Below are 27962 nucleotides of genomic sequence, written 5' to 3' on the forward strand. Positions count from 1 at the left end.
CTCAGGCCCTGTCACCGTCACCAGAAAGAAGAGATCACCTGCCTCTCTTCTTCCTCTTCTTCCTCTGCTAAAAGGAATCTTGATGTTGTCAAGCCTTCCGTTGAAACTGCAGAATGGAACGATTACTTTAATTCTTCAAGGTTCACATACAATATTCATTATTAAAAGACTACATCCCTTGCTACACAGACCAGTAATATGTTTTTTGAAATGCAAATATTTGTGACTCTCCACCCAGTTTAAACTAAAAAGAGTGTGAAAAGATGGCTGGTATCCACCTAAGACACAAAAGCACTGACAAAGTCTCTTGTAGACACTTTAATTCAAAGTAGTCTTTATGACTACAAATCCTCCATTATAGACTTGGCTGTTCATTCTTTTAATTTGGCACTGCTTCCATTTCTTTCATGCTGAGTAGGTAACTTCTTGATACACTTATAATTTGGATAAATGTTCCTTGTTTCAAGGCCAGTTTATATGAAATTCCAAGGCGTGCACAGAGAAATAAGTAATATGATGTGAGCTGTATTCAGCTGAAACGTTCGAGCAGTGATTGTTCACAGTGTATGTGAGTCTGAAAGCTCATGGTTCTTATCTCCACGGCAGAATAACTGATCAGCAGAGATCTTTGCTGGCTTAAGGAAACAGTTCTCACCATATGCTATTCACGAGAAAAGGAGAAAAGAATTCTTTGAACAGCACGTATTTGTCCACTACTGTACTGTATTTAAAAGCTTGTTACTCCAGTATTAATATATACTCCAAAATAATAGGCTTCTTAATTGGAACTATGTTTTTTTCCTTCATCTGGCTGTCATGTAAAATAGTCAGAGCAGTTGTACTGTCATAGCAATAAAGTAATCCATACAATACACTTTTATTTTTATTAGCTGCATAAATGCTAGTTTTTACTGCCTAGAGCTTTGACAGTTATCTAAACTGTTTGCTGTCCTTTGGTTGACTTAAAGTCAGTCAGCGGAACCAGTTTTTAAAGTTATTCTTAAATAGCTGCAGAAAAATCTAAAAAAAAAATGCAAAACCAAAAAAAAGAATACATATCCAGAAACAGAAGAGAAAGAAATGATATAAAGGGTTTGAAAGTTTCCTGTCCCTTTATAATTTTTTGCATATTTGTAGACCATGATGGTATACCATAACAATAAGCCTCATTCATATGGGTAACCACAATGAAACAACTAGAAATAATCACATGAGGAACAGCTGCAAGAGTGAATTTGTGGATGTGGTGTGAATAAGAAAATCATAAAACAGAATGCTAAAGTTACTGTGCGTGATACAGAAACGAACGGAAAAATTATTTCCGAGAAATAAATAATTCATCATCAATCCTGGACTATTTTGCTTTTGCATTTATAACTGGGTGCGATACTAACTAAACGCAGCACCCCTTAATCAAAATGCTTTTATTCAGATGATTACTTGAAACCTCTCAAATGTGACCACTGTGTTGTGATAAAACACGGATTTCTTAGCAGTTAGAACTGGCTAAGCTGTTAGCACAGTGACACTGGAGGAGGATCCCTGCATGTGAAGCGACATAGAACAGCTCGGGCCTCCTGTTTTTCCTATGAAACATGACAAATGGAAGTTCATGAGCATTGCTCATCCTTCCTTTGCATAACGAAAGGAAAAATGTAATTTTAGACTTCATTTCCCAGGTTTTGCCGACGTGCTGTCCAGTGTATATTTATATTGTTACAAAAAAGGAAATGGAATTTGCATTGAGACCTGTTCTTACATGCTACGGAGTATTTAGATCCTTTCTGCTCCTGTCTATTCCAAAGATTACCAAATAATCCTCAGTTTTGATAAATTTAGTTTTAATTGCATGTGAACAAAATACGTTGGCAACAGAATGATTGAGTTTTTGTCTACATGCAAACTACAGCTATCATGTTCTGCGCAGAGTTATCTATCTGCAGCAACCTCCACATCTAAGAGCCTGTATTTTTTTCACGTGGAAAAAAAGAAGTGTGTTTGCTGGAAAGTTTTGAATATTTTTTAATACATATTCCATTCATCCTTCCATCCATTCTTATTTTTCTTAAGTTAGACCAGAAAAATTCAAAGAAAGAAGACTTTGCTTCCTGTGGAAAATGAGGCAGTGGTGTAGAACAGGGGAGATCATTCCAGGATGTCCCTGGAAGGTCCCGTCTCCTCCACTGGAAGCCTGCTCTTTGTAGAGAAATCTCATCTCTAGGAAGACAGAGCAGCCAAGCAGTTTTATCTGGGAGAATTTTGTCCTCAGGTTCTCTCCTAAACTCAGTCACAGCTGTCTGCTAAACTGATAAATCCTTCACAAGCTCTCACAGCTTGTACTCCAAATAGAAATGCAGCTGTAAGGAGATTCGAGGCCACAGATTTACTGGTACATTCCAGTGGCTACAAATGTGTTAAATTGTCTGTAAACCTCATATTTGCTATACAAACAACCATGTAAACATAACTTTTATGTTAGGTATAAATATATATATTACCAAACATATAAAACTTTGTGTCATTTCTTGCAATGCAAATTTTACAAATACACCTTCAAACAGACTTTGCTTTTACTTTGGAAAGAACTTTGTTGTCTGTTGAGCAGTGAAAAATCAGTCTTCAGTCCTTATCATCTTTCAGATCTGTGTAATCAAACAAATTGTCCACTGTCTGTTGCTAGCTCAGCCAGCATTCCAGTCACATTCCTTCTCACTTTCTCACTTTCTCAAGGCCATCTCCTTGCATCTTAATTTTGAGAAAAGGAGTCATTGGAGTTTGTGAATTACAGATCTGTTTGAGATTCTGTCTGCCTTGTGGTATCTTTCCTACAGTCTTATTTACTGAGCCTTTTCAAATCATGCTTCCATTTCCTTGTTCAGATTTGCATTTTGCTCCAGTTATTTGCAGTCATACTTTCTCAATGCCTAAGTTATTATTTTAGGAAAAATCCCGATGTCTTCCTTCCAAATGAACCCACCCATTGCCTTCTTCTCTTACTTTACTTTGTAAACTCTGTTTCAGCTTTGTTCCTTAGAGCAAATATTGTTTTTATTGGTCTTATCACAGACTTTCCTGCTTACATTCTTCTTTGGATTGCTGACCATTTCAGTAGTTAGCTAGAAATGAGTATAAAAGCTGCCTGTAACCTGATTTAAAAAATTGGGTATATCCATAATAAATTTAAAGGAGAGACTCCCATAAAAAGGAAGGATGGCCAGACCCTGCTGCTAGATTAAGTAGATTACCCAATATAAGGTAAGGGAAACAGACCAAAGAACAAATAATTAAAGGTTACAGTCAGAAAAGGGAGGAGAGGAGATGCAAAAAAAATGTACCAAAAAAATAAAGGGAATAAAGTATTTAAGCCAGCTAGTTCTGTGATACCCAGTTAGGACTAAGCATAAAAGGAGCGGGGTAAAGGAAATTCTGACTTCCAGTCAACAATTCTGTTGCAGCAGTTTTAACTTCTTGTAATTGTAACCTAATAGTTTCCTGGAAACTCATGGCGGAAACACATTCAGCCTATTGAAAGGCAGGCTTTTCAAGCCAGCCTTCTACATACTGCTAAAGTGAACTAAAAACTTGAATTTATCCCATTTTTCTCTAGTGCATTTCATTGGGTTTTATAGAGCTATAATGAACTAAGCTAAATGTTTATAGTACTTGCAACTGTTAGCTTAAAAATGAACAAATTCTTCAATCAGAAAAAAATATAGAGACATAATTTTCTTTCAGGAAGAAGTACTGTATCACCTTGTCCTTCAGAAGTTAACTATTCCCTGTCCACAAGTCTGTGTGAGTTTAGAAAAGAATGAATAACTCTGATTTAAGGAGCAGTACAAGTAAGTGTCCCAGAAAAACAGAGAGTCTGCCTTTTCACTCAAAAGAGTATTTTGTTCCATCAATCAGAGGAACCATGGAACACAACAGTCAGCTCCCTGAACGTGGGTATAAGGGCTGCTCCTGGTGCTGCCCCGTCTCAGCATTATACCCACCAGCTCTCCCTGGAAATGCTGACTGACAAACTACTTTCAGTTTCTGTGGTCATTGCACAGATTAAGCTCCAGCTGTGGTACAAAATTCTAGCAGCGTATAAAGCTCTAGTGTAGGAAAGTTGATCAGGGCTGCAGCACCAATGGAAGAGGCACCATACTGTGCCAGAAGTAATATACTGGTGCAAAATGTTAAGGAAAAGCCTACTGTAATGACTGGATGCTGGAAAATCTGAACTTCAGGTAGTAGCTTTTACCACAGCCAGAAATAGCAATGAGGAGTGGCTGACACCCACAGGGATGGGCTGCCATTCAGAGGGACCTAGGCAGGCCTGAGCAGCGTGCCCAGGAGAACCCCATGAGGTTCAACAAATCCAAATTCAAGGTCTTGCACCTCAGCTGAGGCAACCTCCATTACCAATACAAACTGGGGGATAAAAGGATTGAGTGCAGCCTTGCTGAGAAAGACCTGGGAGTACTGGTGGATGGCAAGCTGCACATGAGTCAGCAATGAGCAACAGCCCAGAAAGCCATCTCTATCCTGAGCTGCATCAAAAGCAGTGAGACCAGCAGGGTGAGGGAGGTGATGCTGCCCTTCTACTCTGTGCTTGTGAGGTCTTACCTGGAGCATTGCGTCCACATGTGGAGTCCTCAGAACAGGAGAGACATGGACCTGTTGGAGTGTTGGAAGGCCATAAAAATGATCCATGGAATGGAACACCTCTTCTATGAGGAGAGGCTGAGAGAGCTGGGGCTGTTCAGCCTGGAGAAGAGAAGGTTGTGGGGTGACCTGACAGCAGCCTTTCTAAAGGGGAGCTAAAGGAAAGAAAGGAACAGGCTCTTTAGCAGGGTCTGTGGTGATAGAACAAGGGGAAATGGTTCAAGCTTAAACGGGGTAGATTTAGGTTGGATATAAGGAAAAAAAAATCTTTCACATTAAGGGTGGTGAGGCACTGGAACAGAGATGTTCTTGATGCTCTGTCCCTGGAGACTTTCAAGGTGAGGCTGGATCAGGCCCTGGGCAACCTCATGTAGCTGTGGTGTCCCTGTTCATTGTAGGGGAGCTGGACTAGATGGCCTTCAAAGGTCTCTTGCAACCCTAAGGGTTCTATGATTCTATGAAGTACTGTTCAGATGGCATAGGGTTGGCAGAATGGTCTCCTGTCATCAAGAATCTCCAGATGGCTGTACACTTGCTCTTCTTTAGCCATTCAGCTTAGCATGACAGAATTGCTCCCTGGAGGTGTCTCCTTATGACCATCAGCACTAAAGGAGGCACAATGCAAGGAGTGCATACAGCTAATCTACCTGATAGATACCTAACTTTCCTTCCTGCTGTTGTCCTGTGTGAGTCTTAAGCAGCAGGCTGAGGGAGGATAAAAATATAGAAGTGGAACTTCAGCAAGGATACTGATGGAACATATTTGTACCACAATCAAAATTAACTTCAGAACTCTTTAAAATCAGGATGGCTTTTAATTTTTCTGTGAGTTTTCAACACGTGTCTCCACAATGCAAAAAAATCCAACAAAAAGGGGATGGGGAGGGGGAAGTAAGGAAAATTACCTATGAGAGCATTTATTATGTGCATTAATAGAATTCTGTGGATTATTTTTATGGTTTAGTGACATTAAACCCTAAAGTACATTACACATTGAAGTTTAACTAGTAAAATGAATCTTAGGAGTTTATATAATACAGCTTGAGATCGTTCTAGATTAACATTCAATGGAATTGTAATAAAATGATTTATCCCTAGTTCTGTAGTAAATATATCAAAGACTTGGCAGAACTTAAAAACACTGATTAGGATACAGTGTGTTAAGATAGCCCTCTACATGGCACTACATGAATAAATCCAACACCACACACATCATACAATAGTCAGAGAAATCTTGCAAGTTCGGTGATTTGGTTGCTATTAAAATCTACTTTAAAAGTGTAGCTTATTTTGCTTATAGGAAGATGTACCTTACTCAAAGAAAAATCCTCATGAAACAAAAATATTTGTTGGAGAATATGGTAATAATCCTGCAAAGTTTTAAAGTTACATTATTAGAACTGCTTGCAGAATCGGTGTTGACTTAACAGTAAATATATCTCCAAATGTAGAATGAATTGACTGTTCAAGCAGTATTGTGCTGACAGGTGATGTTCTGTTGGTATCACTCATAGATACAAAATCTGAGATTTTGAAAGTGAATTTTGTGAAAAGAAGTATTTTCCACATTAAGACTACTTTTACTTCAATGGACACTGGCACAAAATTACTGAGAACATCTGCTGTGATGAGAGCAGCTACCTCTAGTGTTGGAAAACTGCTTAAGTGTAAGCTAAGTTGTATAAGAAGTATGTTTACTCTGTGAACATGATTTCCTCATTGTGGCCTTCCAGTACTAGAAGAGAGCATATAAACAGGAGGGGGAACAACTGTTTACAAGGGTGGATAGTGACAGGACAAGGGGGAATGGTTTTAAACTGAGACAAGGGAGGTTTAGGTTAGATATTAGGAGGAAGTTTTTCACACAGAGGGTGGTGACACACTGCAACTGGTTGCCCAAGGAGGCTGTGGATGCCCCATCCCTGGAGGCATTCAAGGCCAGGCTGGATGTGGCTCTGGGCAGCCTGGTCTGATGGCTGGTGACCCTGCAGAAAGCAGGGGGTTGAAACTGGATGATCATTGTGGTCCTTTTCAACCCAGGCCATTCTATGGTTCTATGATTTTAAGTCGAATCTTTGCTTATACCTTTCAGTCAAGTTTTAATGCTGATTTTCTGAACTTGCCCTTCTCAGTAGCATTCTTCCGTTTGAAAGTTTGCATCACCAAAATATACGTTTCAGTTCTCATTGATTCAGCAGCTGTTAGGGCTGCCATAAGCTGTCAGGGTTGCCATAACTGTGGCAGTTCAATTACTTTACTTCCTGCCTACCATTTCCTTTTCTCATTAAAGCTGCATATGCAGCCTTGAGAAGGAGCTTTTGCAACATGCTCTACATGATACTCTGATACTCAGAGGTATGAATGAAATAGCTGACAATGTTGATAGTCCCTGTGAAAGCTTTGCATTGATGTTTGAAAGACTGCAGTGGTTTCCTATTTGTCACTGTTTGCATATCAGAGTGTTGCAATTGGATCTTTAAAGTGCTATTTGGTTTGGATCATATCTATTTACAATGCTACTTCCATCCCAGTGATGGCTGAGATAATCACATCTGCTTTGGTTTGCATCTCAGATACTATTAGGAGACTAAAATAGAAAAAAGAAAAGGGGAAAAACCTAGAAAAGCCCACTTTCAGGCTGGAGTCACGTCCTTGACCATGTCAGCAGTTCATCCAATGGAGTCCAAGGGCATGTCACGGAAATGAAAATAACCATGGTTTAAGATGTTTGCTGTCATACTTGAGATAGCATGAGTTTAGCCAGGACTTCAAGACTAAAACAATTGTTTTGTGGCAGGCAACACTAGGGTGGGACCTGGGGCTGACCACATCCATATCCAAAGGTGGTCAGGAAAAAGAAGTTGCTGTGTTTTTCTTGCAAGAACTGTGGTCCTTTTAAAAACTGTCTGCACAGATATCATTACTGGGTGCAAGTGAACTCAACAACATCATCAGCTGAGCTTGATATCCCCACCCTAAATAATAGAAGCGCAGAGAGCAGGCAGAAATCACCACCTAGTTTCCTCTGCAGCAATGGAGCTGCAGGAACCTATGGCACCAGGAAAGAAATAGGATTGTCAGTTTTGTGTGTGCACCACTTCTCGTTACCATTACTTTTTTTTCCTCCATTAAGAAGAAACATTAACAGGAATGTTCTGTTCTTCTTGGTAACGTAATTATCTAATGGCTTGGAGCTTAGTAACATATGTAAGGACTGCAAGATGTTCCCAAAATGCTGCTCTTTGCCATAAAAAGGCTTTGCTAAGGGGTGAAGTCTGTTAAGTGGCTTATCATGGATAACTACCCAAAGCTTCTCCTTTTCTTCTCTGAATTCTGGTTGTATCCGTTAAATGACTTTTTTTTCTATCCCAGCTGAAGATTGTTACTGCGAAATAAGAATTCTTGTTTTTCTGGGGTGAATCAAAGCTTCAAAAAGTGAGACATCAACATGCACTGAAATTGAGTTTGGTCAGCTGAATGCTGTGGGGTGGAGAGCGAGTCAGTGTGGCTATAGGCACGTGCAGCACCTACATGGATCAGGTAGGCAATGCACACACATAAGGTTGGGTGAATGCAGTACTGGGTCTATGGCTTGTACACAGTTTATCCATTTTAGGTGTGCAGGCTGTTCATTGACAATCCCCAAAAGTGGCCAGCTGCCAGGAAAACACAGGAAAATCCACATCTGGCTTAGGACCTCTAAAGTACACAGCAATCTTAGCCTTGGCTGATCAGCCTCACATTGAGTTTGCAGTTTCTGTAGCCTGCCAGTCCTTCACAAAGACACCTTTCTCCTGGCAGGTTTTTCTACATTCCCCTCTCTCTCTCTGGAGGTAATGCTGTAGTTTCACCATTTTGGATTCAGTCCCTACACGTCAGCCCTCTCTCCTGCCCTCAGCTTTATTGTTGTGTCAGCTTCCAAGGCCACCTGCAGCTGGTAAATATTTCTCTCTAGGAATCTGTGACCAGAGCCTTACTGAAGTGACTCTGAGCTTACCCCTTCAACTAGCTGGACTGTCAACTCACCTAGAGAGAGAGTGATGAGAAAAAATAGAAAGACATGCCATTATTCTCCTGCCTGAAGGGTTGAAGTGTTTGCTGTCCTTGTTGCACAAACTGGGACTTCAGATTCCCTACAGCGCTCCCGTGGTCCTGCCTCATCCTCCGCCACATGATTTTCCATAAGGAAGTTCACCTCCTTTACTGGCAATCAGCCAAGCCAGATTTTCCCTTGCCAACCTTTTACCGCTGGAGATTTTCCTAAGCACCGTGTCGCTGCCTCTGGCATCACAGTGGCTCGAACACCTGAGAGCAAATTCTTCATTTGTTTTCAGAACAATGCTTCATTCTTTCCCTTTATTGTTTCCCTGGCTCATTCACTCCCTGTTGTGCTGGAGCCATTCTTTTACAAAGAATTCCTCTGAGCGGGTAGGCTGTTGTCATTCCCTCTGAGCCTGCTGTGCACAACCTGCTATTGCTGGCAAACTCTGCACGAGTGATGTAATCTTGTTCAGACCTTACACCACCACTCAGATGCCAGGCATTGTGTTGGCTCGTGTTGTTTGTTACAGCGTGCAGAACTTTATTTTTTTAAAGGATTTGAAATGTGATCGATGCTTGTCTTTCTGCTTCTGCTCCTTTCTATCTGAGAGCCCTGACTGAGATCCCTGTGTTGGCCTCCGTGAAAAACCATTGTCCTTCCTATTTAAGTTCCAGCTGGGCTAGGTAACTTCCTTTGTTTCACAAATTCACATTGTTTTGTTAACATTTAACCCGTCTTCCAGCTTTCCAACTCGGAATCTTTTGCTGGAAATCCAAGTAGCCTCGCCCCTTTCAACTGCTCGAAACAGCAAGACTGGATATTCAGCCCCAAACCAGCCAGCCTGCTTCAGCATTTCACTCCCTTTACTTACCTACTGATTGAAACGTCTTCCTTAAATGTGCTTCGATTTACTTCAACATTTTCACATTTTGTAATACTCTTCCATAATTCATCAGCCTGGTTTCAAAGGTATTAAGTGCTTTGGCTCCTTGCCGGAAACAAAACTATGACCTGGCCGTTTTCCATTTTGCTGTAGTTGTAGTATTGCTGTAGTCCTGCCCAAGTATACAGGCAAAAAGAACTTAGTAGCTAGGCAAGGCATCTTTCCTTAGCCTTTACTGGCACTTCTCCTGATTTCTTCTCACAGACACAGATCAAAAACCTCTCCACTTCTCTACATTTCCCGGGATTTCTAGCATTAGTGGAATACAGTACAGCTCCGCTATTCTGCTCAGACGTTTTCTCAGTTTCTTCTGTACATGACAGTGTTTGCTCAGCAGTGACTCAGAACAGAAAAGTGTGAAAGAGGTCAGCCTATTTCAGGTCCACAGCCTGGAAAGGGTTCAGTTATCCACCCCAACAGGAAATACAGGACTTCCTTGAGAATGGATGCTATTGAGGGATAGAGGTTACAATAGTCACAGAGCCTTGGGCTATCATGTGTGAGAGATGATTGGACCTAAATTAATTAAATTAATTTAGTGAAGGTAAAAATCTTCCTTGAACTAAGTATTGTGAAGAGGAAAAGCATTTACAGGCTGCTCTAGGAGTGATCTGGAAAGGATTTGTTCCTTTTCTGGTTACCTAAAAGCCAGTGCATTGGTGGCAGTAGCCTGGTAGGAAGTGGGGCATGAGTCCTCTCGCTAGCTCCATGCTAACCTGCAGTAGGTGATTTGCTGTAAAAGGTGATTTGCTTAGGCTCTAGGGGGATAGTAACTTATATATGGCTTATATATTGCTGAATGAGAGAATATAAGCCAGTCACATAACACCTGTAAAACCACAGATATGCCAGCTGTAATCACAACACACTTCACAGAAGAGGTCTGAACAATGAGGAGGGCTGAGGAGGTGTAAAGGAATCTTCCTCTTCCATTTGAGTGCATCAGATTTGTTTAACTTTCAGAGCACAATCACTGAGAACTATGAATACCTGTTTTCTCACCTGTGCCACTCACTTCTGAATAGGATATGGGTAATGATGTAAGGACAATTTTAATTTCAGACTTTTTTTTTCTCAGGTGACAAGTGACAGGATTGGAGGAAATGGTCTCAAGTTATGCGAGGGGCAAATTAGACTGAATGTTATGAAGAACTGTTATGAAAAGGTGGTCAAGCATTGGAAGGGACTGCCCAGGGAAGAGGTGGAGTCTTCATTCCTGGAGGCATTTAAGAGACAAATGATGTGGCACTAAGGGACATGACTTAGTGATGGGACTCAGCTCAGTCTGATGGTTGAATTTACTGATCTTGGATATGTTTTCCATCTACAAGGTTCTATGATTCTATACTGCTTATATGTAATATTCATAGGTACTTAAGTCATACTTTAAGTGTTGCAGGTGCTTTGTCAATTCTATTAATAAATCATTACCTGACTCTCATTCAGTGACTACACTTCAGTGAAGAAAAGGTGGGATAGTTTGCCTACAGTAACAGGAGTCATGGGTGGAATGAGGATTACAACACAGGATTTCCTGCCTCCCAAAAATGCTCTGGTTCTTCTAGGTGAGGCTGCCACCTAAGCAGGTAATTACATATGTATCAGTCACACCTTTTATAATTTTCTTATCTTCATTTATGAGCTGTGATTCTCCTAGTTAACTCTATTATCCTCCAAGTATTAATTAGCTTTGCTTTACAAAACAAAACCAAAAATCAGAGGAATTTTACATTTGTGTGTTCCTGAAGTCTATGCTAAGGAAGGTGTTAACTAAGACTCCCACAAGGCTAGTCAAAAAAAAAAAAAAACAAAACAAAACAAAAAACCCCCACCTCTGTTATAATATACTTAAAAGGTAGCTGTTTGCAGACCAAAAATGGCAAAGTCATTTAATCACCCACAACTACGAGGGCAAATTAGTCACAAGAAAATTATAGGTGCATATATTGTGTGTGTTCAGGCAAGAGAGCTACATGCTTAAGCAACATGAACTTAAACACAGTTAAAATAAACTCATTTTCTAAGTGAGTTGCTTTTACATAAAGTGTTAAGCTGTATCTGTGCTCAGTTGTGGAAGAAAAAAAAGCCAGAGCCTCAACTGCAAAAAAGTATTTCAGTTCAAGTGAATGAATGGATGCAGCTAGATCAACTTAATCTGTCTAAAGTTCTCTACCCAATGTTATTATAACTGTGAAAATCATGAGGCTTTCAACTCTAAAAGTCATTTTGACAGATGGAGAGAAAATGGCTGTATTGAAAGCAATCTTTATTAGACATGGGGGAAACTGTTGGCCTATTTTCTTAGATTTGTTGCTTTATTTCACTTCTGTGTTGTTGGACAAATGTGCCCTCTATTCCGGTCATGCAGTATTTTATCATTTGGGGTTGATTTTTTTGTTGCTGTTGTTTAAAAATGCCTCATCCTTCTGACATTTTATCCAAAGTAAATTGCACATTTCTGAAAAGATGGTGTCTCTGTTTCTGTTGGAGAAGGGACAAATATCAGAAGAGATGTCAGCCACATGCACCAAGGCAATGTCTAGATTAATATTCCTCAAACTATCTGGAGATGTAAGCGTGAAGTCTGAACTCAGAGTTCCAGTGTGCTCTCAACTATTTTGAATGTGTATAGGCATAACATATTTCTTAAAATCAATTGCTTTCTCATCAGACCTCTTCTGATCTTCACAAAGAGCTGTGTTAGAGGATCACCAGGAGGCCTGCACAAAATGTTCAAGACTGTCACTGTGCCACAAATGTCACTGGTATGGACCAGTGGGCAGAGTGCATTGCTAAATAAAGACAGTGATGTTTTATAGCAGTTTTATTCATATGGGTTGTTGCATAGATGAGATAGGGTGGCCCCTCATAGTGCAGCTAATTCAATTTCTCAAAAAACATGAGTCAACCTCTCTGGATAATAAAACTGGCTTATGGACATTCCAGAAGCATCTTTTATGATTTTACATGTTTTCTTTCTGAATCTCTGTGGCAAACTTGCATCATGTTTCTCACATTGTCTTTGCAATGTTAAAAAATTTCCTTTGGAAAAACCTAAGCAGGGAGCCTCAGAAAACCTCAGAATTTCAGTTGTTATTTTTAAAAGGAGACTACAGAAGATATTAAGTCTCGGAATAGAATTATGTGACATTGTAATGCATCTGTGCTACTTTCTCATCATGCAGTCTCTGCAGTGCTGAGAATGGCAAAGGCTGTTGCTGAAAAATGACTGTTTGCTGGCCTGTTTGCACTTGCACTGCAGACACGTAATTCCATGCTCCAGGGCTGTAAGTCATGATGAGCAAAATCTATGCATGTGTATAGGTATTATACATTTGAATCTGAATTGGAGTTCATATGAATGTGAAAGGAGACTCAAACCTTTATGTTTGCATAATTTTTCAGTACTTGTCTATACAGAGTCAAAACTGAAAAGGAAGATGAGAAGAGAGGGGAGGAAAGGGAAAAAAAGAGAAAGAAAGAGAAAGAGAAAGAGAAAGAAAAAAGGAGTGCAGTCAGCACATAACCACGTGATTTACAGGCAGGGGAGAATTCTGGTCGTCATCTGAACTGTTGGCCTACAGCACAGAAAGAGTCCCTACTGAACCCAATGGTCACAGGTCAGGTGTTGCTTGGGTCTGTGTGAGAGGGATGAAACAGCAGAACTCCAAGATCTCAGAGGCGCAGTGCTAGCACTGCGTAAGGCCACAGTCCTTGGGAAGGAAACAGTGAAGTAACAGTGGTGCACTTCAGCCCTTCTGGACAAATCCCCAGCTAGAGAGGGACATCTGATTCTTGCTTGTGAATCTGAACTTTGGAGCAGTCTTTTTACCATCTTAAAGCTTGTTCCCAGCGTGCTCCTGTGATCAGAGCAGAGATGTTCAGATGCCTCTTTTCTTTTGTCGCTTGTGGCTGCAACATAGCAGTAGCTGGCATCCATGTCTTCAGACTCTACAGCTTTCCTTTTTTTTTTTTAATAATTCCAGCTGTCTGAGGTTCATGTACTCTTTCTCTTCTAAGGAAGAATTCTTGGAAACTGTAGTCATTCTGGATCTCTTTTTATAATCTGAGAGAATACCAAACCCCCAGTTAATGTAGGGCCTCAAAATCCTTCCTAAAATGGACATGACCAGCCAGAGAGAATCACGATTCATTCACTCTTGAGGGTTATTTTTTTCTGGATCCCTGTGTAAACCTTTCTCTTTTTATGAATGGTCTACTAAATTATAAACCTTTTGTGTGAGACTGGTCTTCCACTACTCCGTATCCATTCTAATTATGTTTGACAGCAAGTCACTAAACTAAATATTGCCGGCTGGTAAATAGAAGTTATGAAAAAATCCACCAAACCTGTTTTCAAAAAGGAAAAGCCTGAAATAACCACTGCTAGAAAGTTGCTGTGAACAAAATGATGGCTTAGACACTCTTGCTGGTGTTTTGTATATATTCTGTGTAAGATTATGCTAAACCTCAAGATAATTTCTCTTGCAAAACAGGGAAGTCTGTGCAGAGGGAAGTTATAAAATAATTATTAAACTCTAAATGTGTCCCATACCTGTGACACAAGAGTTTCCCCATGGAGACAAGCCTTAGGTCACTTGACACATGAAGATGAGGCATTTGGCCCCTGGCACTCTTGTCACAAAGTATATGAGGCCAGATCTCCATTTACAGTCTTTGGAAACTACATCATTTAATCATTAATCATTTAATGATTAAATCATTAAATCATTTTATCATTAACCATTTAATCATTTTATTAGGCTCCTCTCTTGCCAGAAAGTAGCGTGACCAGTTGAAAGACTAAATATCTTTGCAAAGAAATTATGGCACATCCATAGCAGCAGCCAGGTCCTTCATACTTGGGAAATGGGAATATGCAGAGTGAGTCCATTAAATTATGAGCACCCTCACAGCAAGGAAGAGACAAAATAATCCCTTCTGGGTCAGGAGACAGTTTGGTTATGTAAGGAGTTCGTATGTCAGCAAACATTCCTAGGCACAGAACTGATCTAACACACAGATTGCCCTGTATTTCTATCATAGTGTAAATAAAATTCCAAACACTCATTTGTATGCTGTGATTTAAGGGAAAAGGGTCAGTTGTCAATAAACCTTTCAAGGAGACAAGAACTGCTGTTGTTTAACCACCCTTTAATAGGCCAACGTCTAGAATCCCTTCCAAATGTACATACATTTTTTGCTTGATTAAATCATTCTTTGTAAATATATTCAAATGTCTTTAATTGCTAGAGTCCTTGGGAAAGTCAGACAGGATGCTGATAGGGGGATCATAATTACTGCTTTCTTACCAATATCAGTACTTGGGTTTTCATAATACTGTCAGTTGGTTTCTCACACTGACTTTCCTGTTGGATTTGACAGTGCAGAAAAAGAATACTGCACTTGCACCTTTATCTCTTGTCCACTGTGAAAAGCTTTCTGATTTTCCCCACACTCAATTAAATTCTTGAAGGTCTTCATTCAGCAGTGAGTAATCTAATTTCTGTTTGCTTCTCAGTTCTGTTCTTAAAGGTCTAAAACACTCTTACCTTGAATCCAGGCCAATGCCTTATTAATTATGCCTGTGTCTGAGAAAATGATCTTGGTTGTGGCTGTATCAGCCAGACAAAATGAAGAAATACAGTACGTGATGAAAGACACTCCCTTTATAATTTTCCACCGTGGTGAACTGCTTCTCAGGCCTCACCCTAAATTCTTATCATAGGTGGTTACGTGATTTCATTTGAATCCAATGATCCACTGATTGATTTTCTTCCGTGAGTGTCTTTCAGAGGAGGGAGAAGTCAGGTTGCGTAGTCTGAGTATTTAGAAAGTAACAGCCTCATATTTGCAAAGACCTTTGATACTTCCTTAAGATTGCTTACAGTAATTGCCATTCTGGTGACTTATGGACTTCCAGTTCAAAGTGTATGTAATTCAGTTTTGAATTATATTAGGATTAGTTCTGACAGCACAATTAGATCTATTCCCATTTTCTGCTTGTAACAGGTAGGGGTTCATTCTATTAGGCTGAAGCTGCTGATGTGGCTTTTTTGCATGTATCATTACTTCTGATTACTATGAAATAGCCATATGATCATCAGTCCAGATTTCCATTAAGCACTTTCCACCACAGAACCATCAGTGATAGACATTTATTTTTTTTTCCAGAGCGGTACAGCAACCTCTTCAGCTCACCTCCAAACACCTCCTTGGTTTCGCCCACAGGCTGTGAGTCATCAAAAAGAGACTGGGTCAGTTCTGGCTATGTATGTGCATGTACACAGTATTAATTGACAAGCATTCTGCAAGAAAATCTACTTGTCTGCACTGTAATGGAAGGGTTTGGGCTTGTGTTGCCCACACACACATGCACGAACTCAGAAGGTCCTGTACAATTGAGATTTTGCAGAGGTTCATTTTTGTACCGTTTGTGCTTGCACAAGGGTACTGATGATACAGGACAGCCTAGTCAGATAGCACAGATCATTTAATTGCATGAACTTACAGAAAAAGAGACTGTGGATACAACATACAAGGCAACAGGAATTCTTCAAGATCATTCACCAACTATTCTTTTGCTTTATCTCACTTCCTTTGTTTTTTAGTTATTGTTCCACTGTGTGCACACCAGCTGGCCTGGGTCCCACTGGTGTTATCATTTTTGCCAACCACTCTTGCCATGTCTCATCCTCTGAGCTTTTTATGGGTTGTTCTTCTGCCACTCACACATTCAAAGCCTGACAAGTTGTGTAACTCCAACTATGCTCTGTTTTTCCCCTCATCTCTTGCTCCACCCCGTGCTAATTCCTCACATTCCACCCAGCCTTCTATGACCACTCCTTCTCTTTTTTTTTTTTCCCTCAAGTTAATATCTTCTTTCATGCCATTACCATACACACAGAGAAAACACAGCCTCCCACTTCATGTTAACTACTATCCCCCCCCACATTCCTGTTTCAAAACAAACCAAAAATGCTGCAGAGCCCATCTGTGCCGTGAATCATCCCATCTATAATGAGCACTTTCCATCTGCCTTAGTTTCGCCTTGCACTAGTTGCAGTTTTAAAGTTCAGAGTGCAGCAAACTCCACAGAAACCGATGGGACTCTTGTCTTTCAAATTGAGATGGCTTTGACACACAGCCATGGCCGCCTCAAGGTGCCCCCGCCATGTTGTTCCCCAGTGACACACAGCTGTGGCTGCCTCAAGCCGCCCTGACATTTCCCCCCTCAGCTTCAGTCGTCCTGTGGAGCCAAGGAGTTGGACCTGATGGTCCTTGTGGGACCCTTCCAATTTGAGATATTCTATGACTCAGGTTACAATATGGTTGGGGCAAACTTGCTCTTTTTTACTGCTTTTTTTTTTTTTTTTAATTTGTAGAGTTATTTACTGATCTTAACTGCAAGCACTTGAGTATTAAGCCCCAAATTCCCGTGACATTTGCTCCAAAGAGGTGCTTTTCCTGGCCATGCTGTTTATCTTTTTATGCTGTGACCCACAGGCAAAATAGTTTACCTACAAGGAATCATGTATCACCTGGGCTTTGTATGACCTCTGAGTACAGCCTAGGAGGCAAAAGATTAATTTTTGCCCATACATTGCCAGCATTTTCACTGACACAGAATTCAGCCCCTGAGCTGCTTTTCTTGCGCATACAAAGACACAAGTTCTCTCTCACACTGACTGGATAATATGTTGAAATCATTAGCTATTGAGACCCTAACCATGCTATTGTGAAAGGATAGAACTGCACTGAATTTAGGGATCAAAGCCATAGGTAAATGGCTGAAAACACTGAAATTGAATTGAATTTCTTCTCAAGATACTCTCAGATATAAAATGAATCAAAGTGTCTTGTCCAATAGTCTTGTTGGTGCTGGAACACTCCCTGACAAGTGAGCATCTTCCTGAGAGCTGAGATGTGAAACCAAAGCTCTGTGGCCTGGCCGCAGGCAGCACATGGACACGTCTGCAAGCCTTCACTGCCCAGACATTGGAGGTTTTTGCTTTCAAAATCATGACAGCTTGAAACTCAGCACTTGTTTCTCCGCTTTAACATCCCAGTAAATTCTTTCACTGAGGCTTACTGTAAAACCGCCCTTTTTTTATTTTTTTCTCGTGGATAGTAAAATAGCATCATCTCTACCTTGTGGTGTGGGGAGAAGAGAAACAGTCCCAGATGGCAAAATGTGCTGAGGGCAGGCCTAAGAAGCCCCCTGCACCAGGAAGGCCTGCTTTGCCCAGAGGTAAAGCTGCAGAGCTCTGTGTGCTGACACCACCACCTCAGACTATTTTTTGCAGACTATTTAATTACTTCTATATTTCAGGATTAGACGAGATCTAATCCCCAGTTTTAGACATCTCACTAGTTACGAGGGGTTTGTAGCAGGAAGCAGAAAATGGTCCATGCTGGGACAAGTGTAACACAGCAGCAAGAGGAATTATAATTGTGCTTATAATAGCTCTGCTGAATTTATCAACGAACTGTTGTTTGTTTTTTGTGTGTGTGTTTTTTGTTTGTTTGTTTGTTTGTTTTTTGTTTTTTTTTTTTTAGCAATAGTTCATCTTTCAATGAATCTTTCATCTAAGAAGAAGGTTTTTTTTGTTTGTTTTTTGTTTTTTTCTGGTTGCAATTTAAAGGCTGTAGCTGGGCAAAATGTTATACTTTTATACGATACAGATTTCTTTTGCATCAAATTCGCCCGTTATTAACATTTTTAGAGGGGAAAAAAAGATAGAAAGAGAAGAAACTCCAGGAATGCCTACATCCTGAAGGCATCCTGACTTCTATTGCAAATATCATGCAAGTACATTTCTGGGGTGAACTTTCTTAACTTCGTACAAGTTCTTCTGAGGAATCATTGTATTCCAGTGAAATCACATGAACACAAGTATCCTTTGCTATGGGTAATTATAGCCGAGGGGAAAAAGATGTACTATCCCTTCATGTGCAAATTGAAGTAAATGCATGTAAAGTAATGCTACTGGGGAGAAGAACTTCTTAAGGCTTTATCATTTCTTTGGCTCTATCACTAGTGTTAAGCTACCAGCCTGATAAAATCATGATGTGGGTGGCCACGTGTTCCCTTAAACACAGATTTGCCTCTGAGTGTAAACATGGGAGATTAATAACCTTTACACTATGTGGTGAAACACAGATAGCACTATGATGTGGAGCAAGAGGAGGAGGATGCCTGGGAAATATGAATTAAGTATCAGGGAGGGAAAAAAATCCTTAAAAAATACTCCTCTAAGTGCGCTTGTTTTTTTTAAATCCAATTTTAATTAACAGTCAATTTCAACACAGCTACACTGGCATGCAGGAATGTAAGTACCTTCTGCATTTTAAAAGCTTAAATGTTTTGCAATCCTCGTTAGTAGCTTTGCGTAATTAAGCATCGTATGCCAGATCACAAAGGTACTATTTACATAAATTCAATCTGAAAAAGATGACTTGTGCATGAACTCTAGTGTGCGTTATGGGGTACAGATATGCAAAGTATGTTGCTGAACTTCATATTATGTATGCTATACAGTGCTACACATAATATTTTGCCCTTCTAAAGGATTCCTTAATTGAGTCTCCTATGCACTATGCTTAAATTTGATCATTTCACTGATGCTTACTGATCTTTCCCAATTTTCCTTGCAGCAAATTAATGTCCTTCGGTTGAGTGAGCTAAAATCCAGTGAGCTGCTCAGCCAAAGACAGTTGGAAGTGTGTATTTGTAATACAAGAATGAAGTCTTGCCTAAGTCAGATAAAACACTAACATAGAACATTAAATGTAAAAGCTGAGATCAATGTCATCAATTAAGAAATACCAGAATCAATTTGCCTAATTCTCTTTTAATGTGTTTGCATTAGAATCTAGTTGCGGGTTATGCTACCTACCATATGCTCTTGTTTTTCACAGGATCCTGGCCTTCTTTGAAATAAATAACCTGGCTCCTGTGACAGAGAATGTAAGGATGGCAAACCCAAGGGAGGGTTTTACTGGCATTCAAACACAGAGCTGCTGATCAAATGCTTGATGCTGCCCCTGAATACAGAGATGCCAATACCTGCCTGCACGTGGTGCTTAGGAGTTGATGGTCAACTGTTAAAACAGAAGAGATGATTATGAGTCAGTGTAAAACGGTCGGTGGGTACATTCAACACACAAAGATAAAATGTGAGGAAGAAATCAAGGTAGCCTCCACGAGTCCAGGTAGGCACTTGTTCTCAACTTTCGTTTATTTACTTATTTTGTGCCTCGCTGTTCTTCTCTCGTCCACATTTGGAGGGCACAACATAAACCTAAGAGGAAGCGGATGCAACACATTTCTGGTGATTTGCCGGGACAAAATAGGGATAATTGTTGGAAAGTGGCTGGGGATGGAAGTGAGCAATGCAAGAAGTGGGAGGTTGTGGCTGCCGGTGACCACCAGCTGGTGATTTGGCTCTGCTCCAAGTCAGCCAGTCCCTTAAACACTGTACTACGACTGCATCCCTTTCTGGGGTTCTAGCTGGAAAACATGAAGGTGATGTTTGAATTATGTTTGAGTTATTGAAAGAATAGTTATCCACACATTACTATTATTATACATCGATATGGAGCTCAAGTTCATCCTTGTATTTGAAATTTTGCAGAACATCTCATTCAAGTGGCTAAATCCTTAACAGACAGAAAACATTTGAGCAGCCTTTACATTTTTCATAATAGTGTGATGCATGGTCACCTACCAATATCAGAGGAAAAAAAACACACAATATTCTTGCCTTTTTTTTCCTACTTTCCTTTACTTCGCAATGCTCCTCAAGAACTACCTAAAAGTTTCTCCTTTAGCCACTCTGTTTCTCCTCACACTAATTCTAAGCTCTACATGGAAAGAACTCATCTAGAAAATGTTCCATTTCTTCAATTTATAGTAAAAATAAAGTCAGTGTAATAGAATGAACCCACTATAGTTTAAGAGGATAGGCAGGTCTGCTGTGTTACAAAACATTATTCACTCCCAAAGGAGTGAGAGAAATTCTTCACTCTTGGAAAGGCACAGGATCAATTAGGCTGATTTCATCCCACTGTATCTCTCTACTTTCTTCCCATCCTCCTCTCACATCTCCTCTGCAGAGTATGTATTGTAAACAGCTTTCTCTACATTCTTCTGCAGCTGAAAACAAGGGTTGGGAACTGTTAGTTATTGAAGAAGTTACTGAAATCATTAAGTTTAACATTCACCTATTTCCAGGCATCTGCTAATATTTCATGTAGCTGTAATAGCTGCATGCACCATACTATGAAAGCCACAGAAACCTCAGACATGAGGGACCATCACCCATGAACCTGCAGAATTCTGATAGCACTGAGTTAAGACAGCAGATTCCTGTGTGAGGTGTTGCATTTCCATCCTGTTCTACTCTGCTGCTATCCTTCATTCTTTGTGGCAGGGGAGCACCTGACTCTTGGAGATTAATTAGTAATTAAGAGTTGGTTTAAAAACAATGCAAGTTCGAAGAAGAAAGAAATCTAATCGTATTAGACAAGAGAAATATAATTTTCAGATTTTCAGTCTCCTGGGATTTTTATTTTTTTTTTTAGCAGAACATCTAAATAAGTTTATTTTGAACATAGCAAACTGACCTCGCTAACTAGATGTAAAAAACAAATGCAGATATTTAAGCTGACATTTGAGCAGTGTCAAAGCCTTCTAAGCTTGTTCTGAGTAGATTAGCAGATAAGTGCTAGCTTTCCTATTCTGGGATATGTTCCAAGGCAAGCACAAGGACTGACGATTTCATTTAACTCCAAAGAGGACAACACTTCATATTTAAATAATGCAAATCATTCACATAATTCTTATGACAAGCTATCAGCTGGAGCTGCCAATGTCAGCAGGAAAGCTCTCTTCTTTAATGAAGTCTCTGGTTGCCACTGTGTCTGAAGGCAAAAGCTACATTTCCTGTACCACTCAATTGGTACATAAAAGTGTAATTATTAGCACTGGGTACACAGTTTTCTCAAAAACACATTATGCATCTCATCCGATCTAATCTCAGAAAAAATAACTCAATCTTTTTTATTTTTTGAAACAGAGACATTAGATGCTAGATCTTTAGATGCTTTATAGACTCAGTAGTGTATTTGTAGACTTACACAAAATAGCACAGAAATCCAGAGCCAGCTCCCAGTATCTCAGCAGCACTGATAAATCTGCAAGTACATATTATGGTATGATGCTGCACTACTGCTTGCTACTCATTCAGTATCTCTGATAGCAAATCCGCAGAGCTGCTTTCAAAAGAGAATTTAAGTGTTTGCCCAAATTCAGCCTTATTCAGCAGAATGCATTTAAGACTCTTGGATGTTTAATGATTCTGATTTCCATCCAATACCAGTGCTGAACAGAAAAGAATCTCTCTAATATGACACGATATGGGAACATAAATCAAGGGAAATAATCAAAGTTAAGGCTCACAGTTCAATGTGCTAAAAAATAGGACTTTGGGGCTCTCAGTTCTAAATTCACAGACATCATCCTCTTTCTTCCTGACACTCACATCTGTGACACAGAGCAGAGCACTATATCTCTCCAAGTGCCTTGTATAACTTATTTCAGTAAGCTTGGGTTTCTGTGTAGACTTGAACATTTCACTGAAATTGGGTGCCCCAATTTTCTGTCTTATTATACCATATTTGAATGAAGCTGAGGGTGGATTCAGGCTTTGAATGAAATTGAGGGTGGATTTTGCCTCATCCTACCTTAAATGTTGATATCTATACTGTTACAGCTAGAGGCTCTCTGATCAATAGTTGCTGGCCTTTAGGGGGTAGTTCATTTCATCCCAAAATAGACACATTCCTCTGATCATCCGAAAGTCTCTCCAGTCTCTGCTGAACCTATGGACTGTGCCTCCATTAGCTGTAATGAGCACATATACATGGCTGTTGTGCAGACACACTGTGGGCTCCTGGGACGAGCCAGGTGTTGTACTTTTCCAAAACTTATGGATTGAAGGGTCCTCAGTTTTCAAATTTAACTCATCTTTAGAAAGGGGCAAGTAATTAGATAGAAATACCTGGACTCACATACGTTATATCAGTCTAGCAGTGCTTGGCCTCCCCCATGCCTGGAATGTCTGAGTGCTGACTGTGTACCTTTCAAACCCTGTGCAAACAAGGTGGTCTTCTGCTGTGGCCTCAAAATGTCCCCTGCTGCTGCGTTTGGCCTACACCTGCCTTCTGAATCTGCCCCCTGTCTGGGCTGCAGGTTAATTAACAGTGTACTTTGCCTGTTCTGGTTATTGTATATCCTTAAACATCACTAAATGGAAGATGCATTGAGATAGAAGGGGCTTCCAGCACCAAAAGGACATGGAGCTGTTGGAGCGAGTCCACAGGAGGGCCACGAGAATGATTAGAAGACTGGAGAACCTCTTCTGTGGACACAGGCTGAGGGCTGAGCTAGTTCAGGCTGGAGAAGAAAGGCTCTGGGGATACCTCACTGAGGCCTTCCAGTATTTGACGGTGCCTACAGGAAAGCTGGAGAGGGACTCTTTGTCAGGCAGTGTAGTGATAAGACAGTGGAGCTGTCAAACTACAAGAGAGGAGATTTAGGTTGAATGTTAGGAAGAAGTAATTCTTTGCTCAGAGGGCGGTGAGGCGCTGGCACAGCTGCCCGGGGAGGCTGTGGTGCCACATCCCTGGAGGCACTCAAGGCAGCTGGATGGGCGCTGTGCAGCCTGAGCTGGTGGACGGCAGCCCTGCCTGTGGCACGGGTTGGGCTGGGCGGGCTTTGAGGTCCGTTCCAGCCTAAACCACTTGGCGCTGTGTGATGGCTGTACAGCAAACAGCTCATCTACCGTGACCCAAGATTCCCTGTAGCCATGAGGTTCACAGCAAAGACAACATCCCTCCCGACCGTGCAAACGACCCAGTCGCTCAAACAACACCGCTTCCACGGTCTCGGCTTCCCCTGCGTCTCAAGGACCTCGCTTCTCCGCGATCCTGACCACGGGGCCCGCTCCAGCGCGCCCCCGCCCGGCTCCCCGCACCCGCCGCCGCCTTCCCCTCCCGGCGGTCCCGGTAGGGGGCGCTGCCCGCTCGCTGGCGGCGGCGTTTGGCCCGTCGCGGCCGCCTTACTCGCGCGTCCCTGGGCCCGCCGCGGTTCCGTGGGGTTTGCCCGGCCTCCGGGGGTTCCGCTAGCGGCGCCTGCCGCGGCTGGGCCGCCGCCGGGCTGCCACCATGTTCACCAGCACCGGCTCCAACGGGCTCTGTGAGTACTGGTCCTGGCGGCGGCGAGGGGTGTGTCGGCGTCTCAGCGTGGCGGACGGCCGGCCCCTCCGCCGGGGGACGGGGCGGGACGGGGCCGCGCTGCCGGCGGGAGCTCCGCAGCGGGGGGGCTGACGGCGCGCCGCAGCGCGGGGGGCGCTCCGACCGGCCGGTGCGAGGCGCGGGCCGAGAGCCGACTGTTGCGATGGGTCCTGACTGTTTCACGGGGAGCACCGACGCGGGGGTGGGGGGGGTCTGGTAACGTCGTGTTGCAATGACGGCTCCCGGTGGGCGATTGTTTCTGCGCCGTAGAACAGCTCTTCGGAGGTGCGAGACGATGTGTAAAGCTGCGAGAAAGTACGTGGCGTGAGAAGGTGCCTGGTTTGGCTGAGTGGGTGAACGGTGGTCAGCAGAATGATCCGTGCTGGCCCCGCGGAGATGCCGTTCTGCTGGCACAGTGTGTGCAGTTCAACCTCCTTGTTTTCTCTGATAAACTGGTACAAAGTGCGCTCCTCACCAACTCACTCCAGGTAGGACAACCAGATAGATGCTAGTTAGACTGCAGTACAAGTGATGCGGCGGGTCAGGCTGAAGGCTCTCGTAGCCCAGCGTGCCACCTCTGAGTGCCTTTGTAACACCTGTAGTGTTTGGTACAAGCCACGTAGTGATACAGTTTGGTAAATCTTTTTTGTTGTTGTTGTTGTTGTTTTTTCAGTCACTTATCATAGAATCACAGAATGGCCTGGATTGAAAAGGACTACAATGACCATCTAGTTTCAGCCCCCTGCTATGTGCAGGGTCGCCAACTACCAGACCAGGCTTCCCAGAGCCGCATCCAGCCTGGCCTTGAATTCCTATCTTAGGTCATCTAGAAATTGACCTAGTTGTTGGTTTTATCTATCACAGAGTAAGGATTTTAGTGTCTTCTGACATGTCAGAAATGCCAGTGGCTCCTGCATTCTGTCCCATCGCCTTGTTGTCACACCTTCCAGCAAGGTTCTCATCTTTAGCCATGCCAAAATGGACAACCAGTGACCCCAGAGCTCCACCGGGTGTTGGTAATGTGAGTCTGAATGGGCTCCTTAGGCAAAGTGTTCCACCAATTTCACCAGTCAGTTTTCCAGGAGCAGGTGTGTAGTGGTTTGGCCCGGTCACCTTTTTTTAAAAACAACTTTTTGATTCTGAAACTTTTAATCAGAACTTAAATGGTTCTTTAACTCATCTGAAGTTCTTTGGTTCTTGTACGTCATGTTTAATCCTCGTCTGAAACAGACGGGAGAATGTAGCTGTTGACTCCTAGTGGCTGCAATTGCAGCTGGCTTTAAACTTTTTACTCCATCTGGTAATAATGATCCAAGGAAGATTGGTAGCACCTTGGACTAAGATGTTATAGTCATTCTTTGAATTCTTAGTTTATTATTCACTTTGCTAATTTTGGAATAAAGCAAAGTAAGTGACTGTGGACTACTGCAGACTCTGGAAACGTTACAAAGATGCAAAGATGAGTTTAATAGTTTGTGTTGCCAAGGGAGAAGCAATTTGAGTGTTGTTACATTGTATTCAGTGCAGTGTCTAGAACAAATTCAGGATCAGCTTCCTACCCGAACCGTCTTATGATTGTATCTGTCACATTTTGCCAGATGCTCACATCCCATGAATAATGCTACTGAAATGCTTCAGCAGCTCAGCAGAGGCCAGCATGAGTGTATCAGGGCTGGTGTGGGGCTAGCTGCTCAGAGCTGTAGTGCTGCTATGTTCACTGCTGTCCATGGGTATGGACAGTAGGAGAGTCAGCTGGAGCTAATCTTTGGTTTTAAGGTAAAATCGAAGTCTAAGTTTAAAGCACATCCACTTGCTACACCTGAAAATTGTTTGACTACTTTGCCTACTGTGCACAAAGTACTTTGTGCAGCAGTAGGGAGGCGAGCTCTTTGAACTTATATGTAAGGGTTTCCTCTAACGCTACGTAGGCATTAACCTCTCTGTGAACCTTGTGGTGGAATGCTCAAGGTTGGTTGAATATCCCCAAGACAGAAGTGCAGTAATGTGCTCTTCAGCTTGTGTAACCTGAAGTGTGCTGTGTGCAGGCATTAGGAAAATAATTAAACTACATAAGCTGATGCTCTGTGATGTGACTAAAGGAAAAATGGAGTATGTATTGACTGTATCTGGCTTGTGTGCATAAGTTTTAAGCAGTCTAGTGGTATCTGGGAAAACAGTTCAGCTTGTACAACAGCATGCTAGAGTGCAGTGTGGATCAAAACATGAGCTTGAGTCCTGGGAACGGTGCGGCCACAGGAGCTCAATTAGCCAGTCATTGCGTGCTGCAAAAATGTGGCTGTTGCACTTCTGCCACAGAGCTAGCTAATTTCAGACCACCTTGGGGATCTGTGCAGCACAGTGCTGTAGCTGTACCTGATGTCTCCGGCATTGTGTATTAATAGTAGTAGGGTAATATGCTCTGTGGCTGGGAGGAAGGGAGGAAGAAGAGACTGCTCAACTAGATAAGCACTGTTTCACTTTCTATTTTTTTTTTTTTTTTCTTTTTTCAAATGTTCTATTTAAAACAAAGATTTTCTTTCCTTCTTCTTCTTCTTTTTTTTTTTTTTTTTTGGTATCTGTTGCAGTTTGTAACCTAGGCTAACACCAACTCCTCCTTAGACAGTAAGTGTATAGGTTATAGGTTTGATTACAGTCCTACCAATGTCTTGTGAAAACAGATGTAAAATGTGATCACCGTTGGTCTCTTTTCTGACTTTCTTCCTGCCAAACGCATTTCTGCTGCAGGACTGAAATCCTTTGGTCTTTTGTAGCATAACAGGAGTGCAGACTAGATTTTTCTTGCCATGTTAAGAGGATGTATGCTAAGGTTCTGCGCTAAGTTCATAAGCTTCTGGTGAAAATCCCTTCCTGTTGTGACACTCTTATGACTGCATTCACTTGCAGACATCATGCTGATTAACCACCAGAGTACGCTGTGATGAGGCAGTCTGAGCAGAACATCCCCTTCCTGTGCCTGTGCTCCGTGCATAGGGGCAGGAGTTGCTTTTGTGAGCAAGGATATGTCATTCAGTCATATCATCCTTGCAGCAATAACTCCAGTATTTTTGCAGGGTCCTCTCGTGTTGCATGTTCTATTCCAAAGGATGAGGCACTGGAAAAATAATTACTGGATCAACTGACCTAAAAAGTGATCACTTGGAAGAGTTCAGTCCTCACAGCTGGTGTGCCGGCTTGTGACATCTTCCCCCTTCCTCCAGCAGCATTACACGTGTCAGTATCTCGTGTTGTCCTCCCTCCACAGCATGCTCTGATTTGCTTTCAGCTGCTGTTCAGGACCCAGTGCACCATGATAGCAAAGAACAGGCTTTAGATCTCAGATCCTCAGATCTGATACAATTATTCTGGTTTCCCAGAAGCACGTGGTGTCTGGTAAACACTTAAAAACTATTTGGATATTAATTCAGATAGTGAGTTTCAGCAACCATTACGATGAAGGATAAGCAAGGTTTCCTAGTACTCAAAATGAATCGTTCATGCTCTTAATGGTATTTCTGTGTGGTGTGCTAGCAGACTTGTGTCTGAAGGGAGAGAAGTAAGACTCCTTGAAAACTCTGTTTTGAAATGCCACTTTAGGCAAGTGGATGTGCTGCTGGTTCTTGTTCAGATTGTGAAACGCAGTAGATGAATAGCTGAATGACAGCTGAAGGCAGGAAAAAATGAAAAAAAGCCCCACAGACTACTGACTCTGCCAGTGCACTTGATATAGGAGAAACTGTGCGTTCGCATGTCCATCAGTTATGGTTTGAAAGACTCATGTATCTCATGTGTATCAATGTGTATAGGCATTATCAGATAGTTCATATGTACTTCATGCTGTTGTTGTGGTCCCCAACAGTTAATTTGTCTGTATGGAAGTGATGAGGCTGCCTCAGGCAGTTCATCTGGGGATGTTTCCAGGTGACAGTTTAAAAAGCCATTACAGATCATGTTTCTTCTGCAGCTCTGGTGTGTGTTCACTTGGGATCTGCAGAGAAATGTCCTGAGCTAACCTGAGCTTCTGCAGCC

General features: G+C 41.8%; 1 protein-coding gene across 1 annotated transcript in view; it reads left to right on the forward strand.

Moving 5' to 3' along the window:
- The first annotated feature begins 23793 nt into the window (after window positions 1-23793).
- UBAC2 (UBA domain containing 2) overlaps window positions 23794-27962 on the forward strand; it is a 93222-nt gene continuing 89053 nt past the window's right edge. Inside the window, exon 1 of the mRNA XM_042867109.1 lies at window positions 23794-23898. Coding sequence (XP_042723043.1) covers window positions 23868-23898 — 31 coding nt within the window. The 5' untranslated portion in view covers window positions 23794-23867. The remainder of the gene's footprint in view (window positions 23899-27962) is intronic.

Source organism: Lagopus leucura, unplaced genomic scaffold, assembly GCF_019238085.1.
Source record: "Lagopus leucura isolate 7727_CA_CO unplaced genomic scaffold, USGS_WTPT01 Super-Scaffold_100001, whole genome shotgun sequence".
Taxonomy (NCBI): domain Eukaryota; kingdom Metazoa; phylum Chordata; class Aves; order Galliformes; family Phasianidae; genus Lagopus; species Lagopus leucura.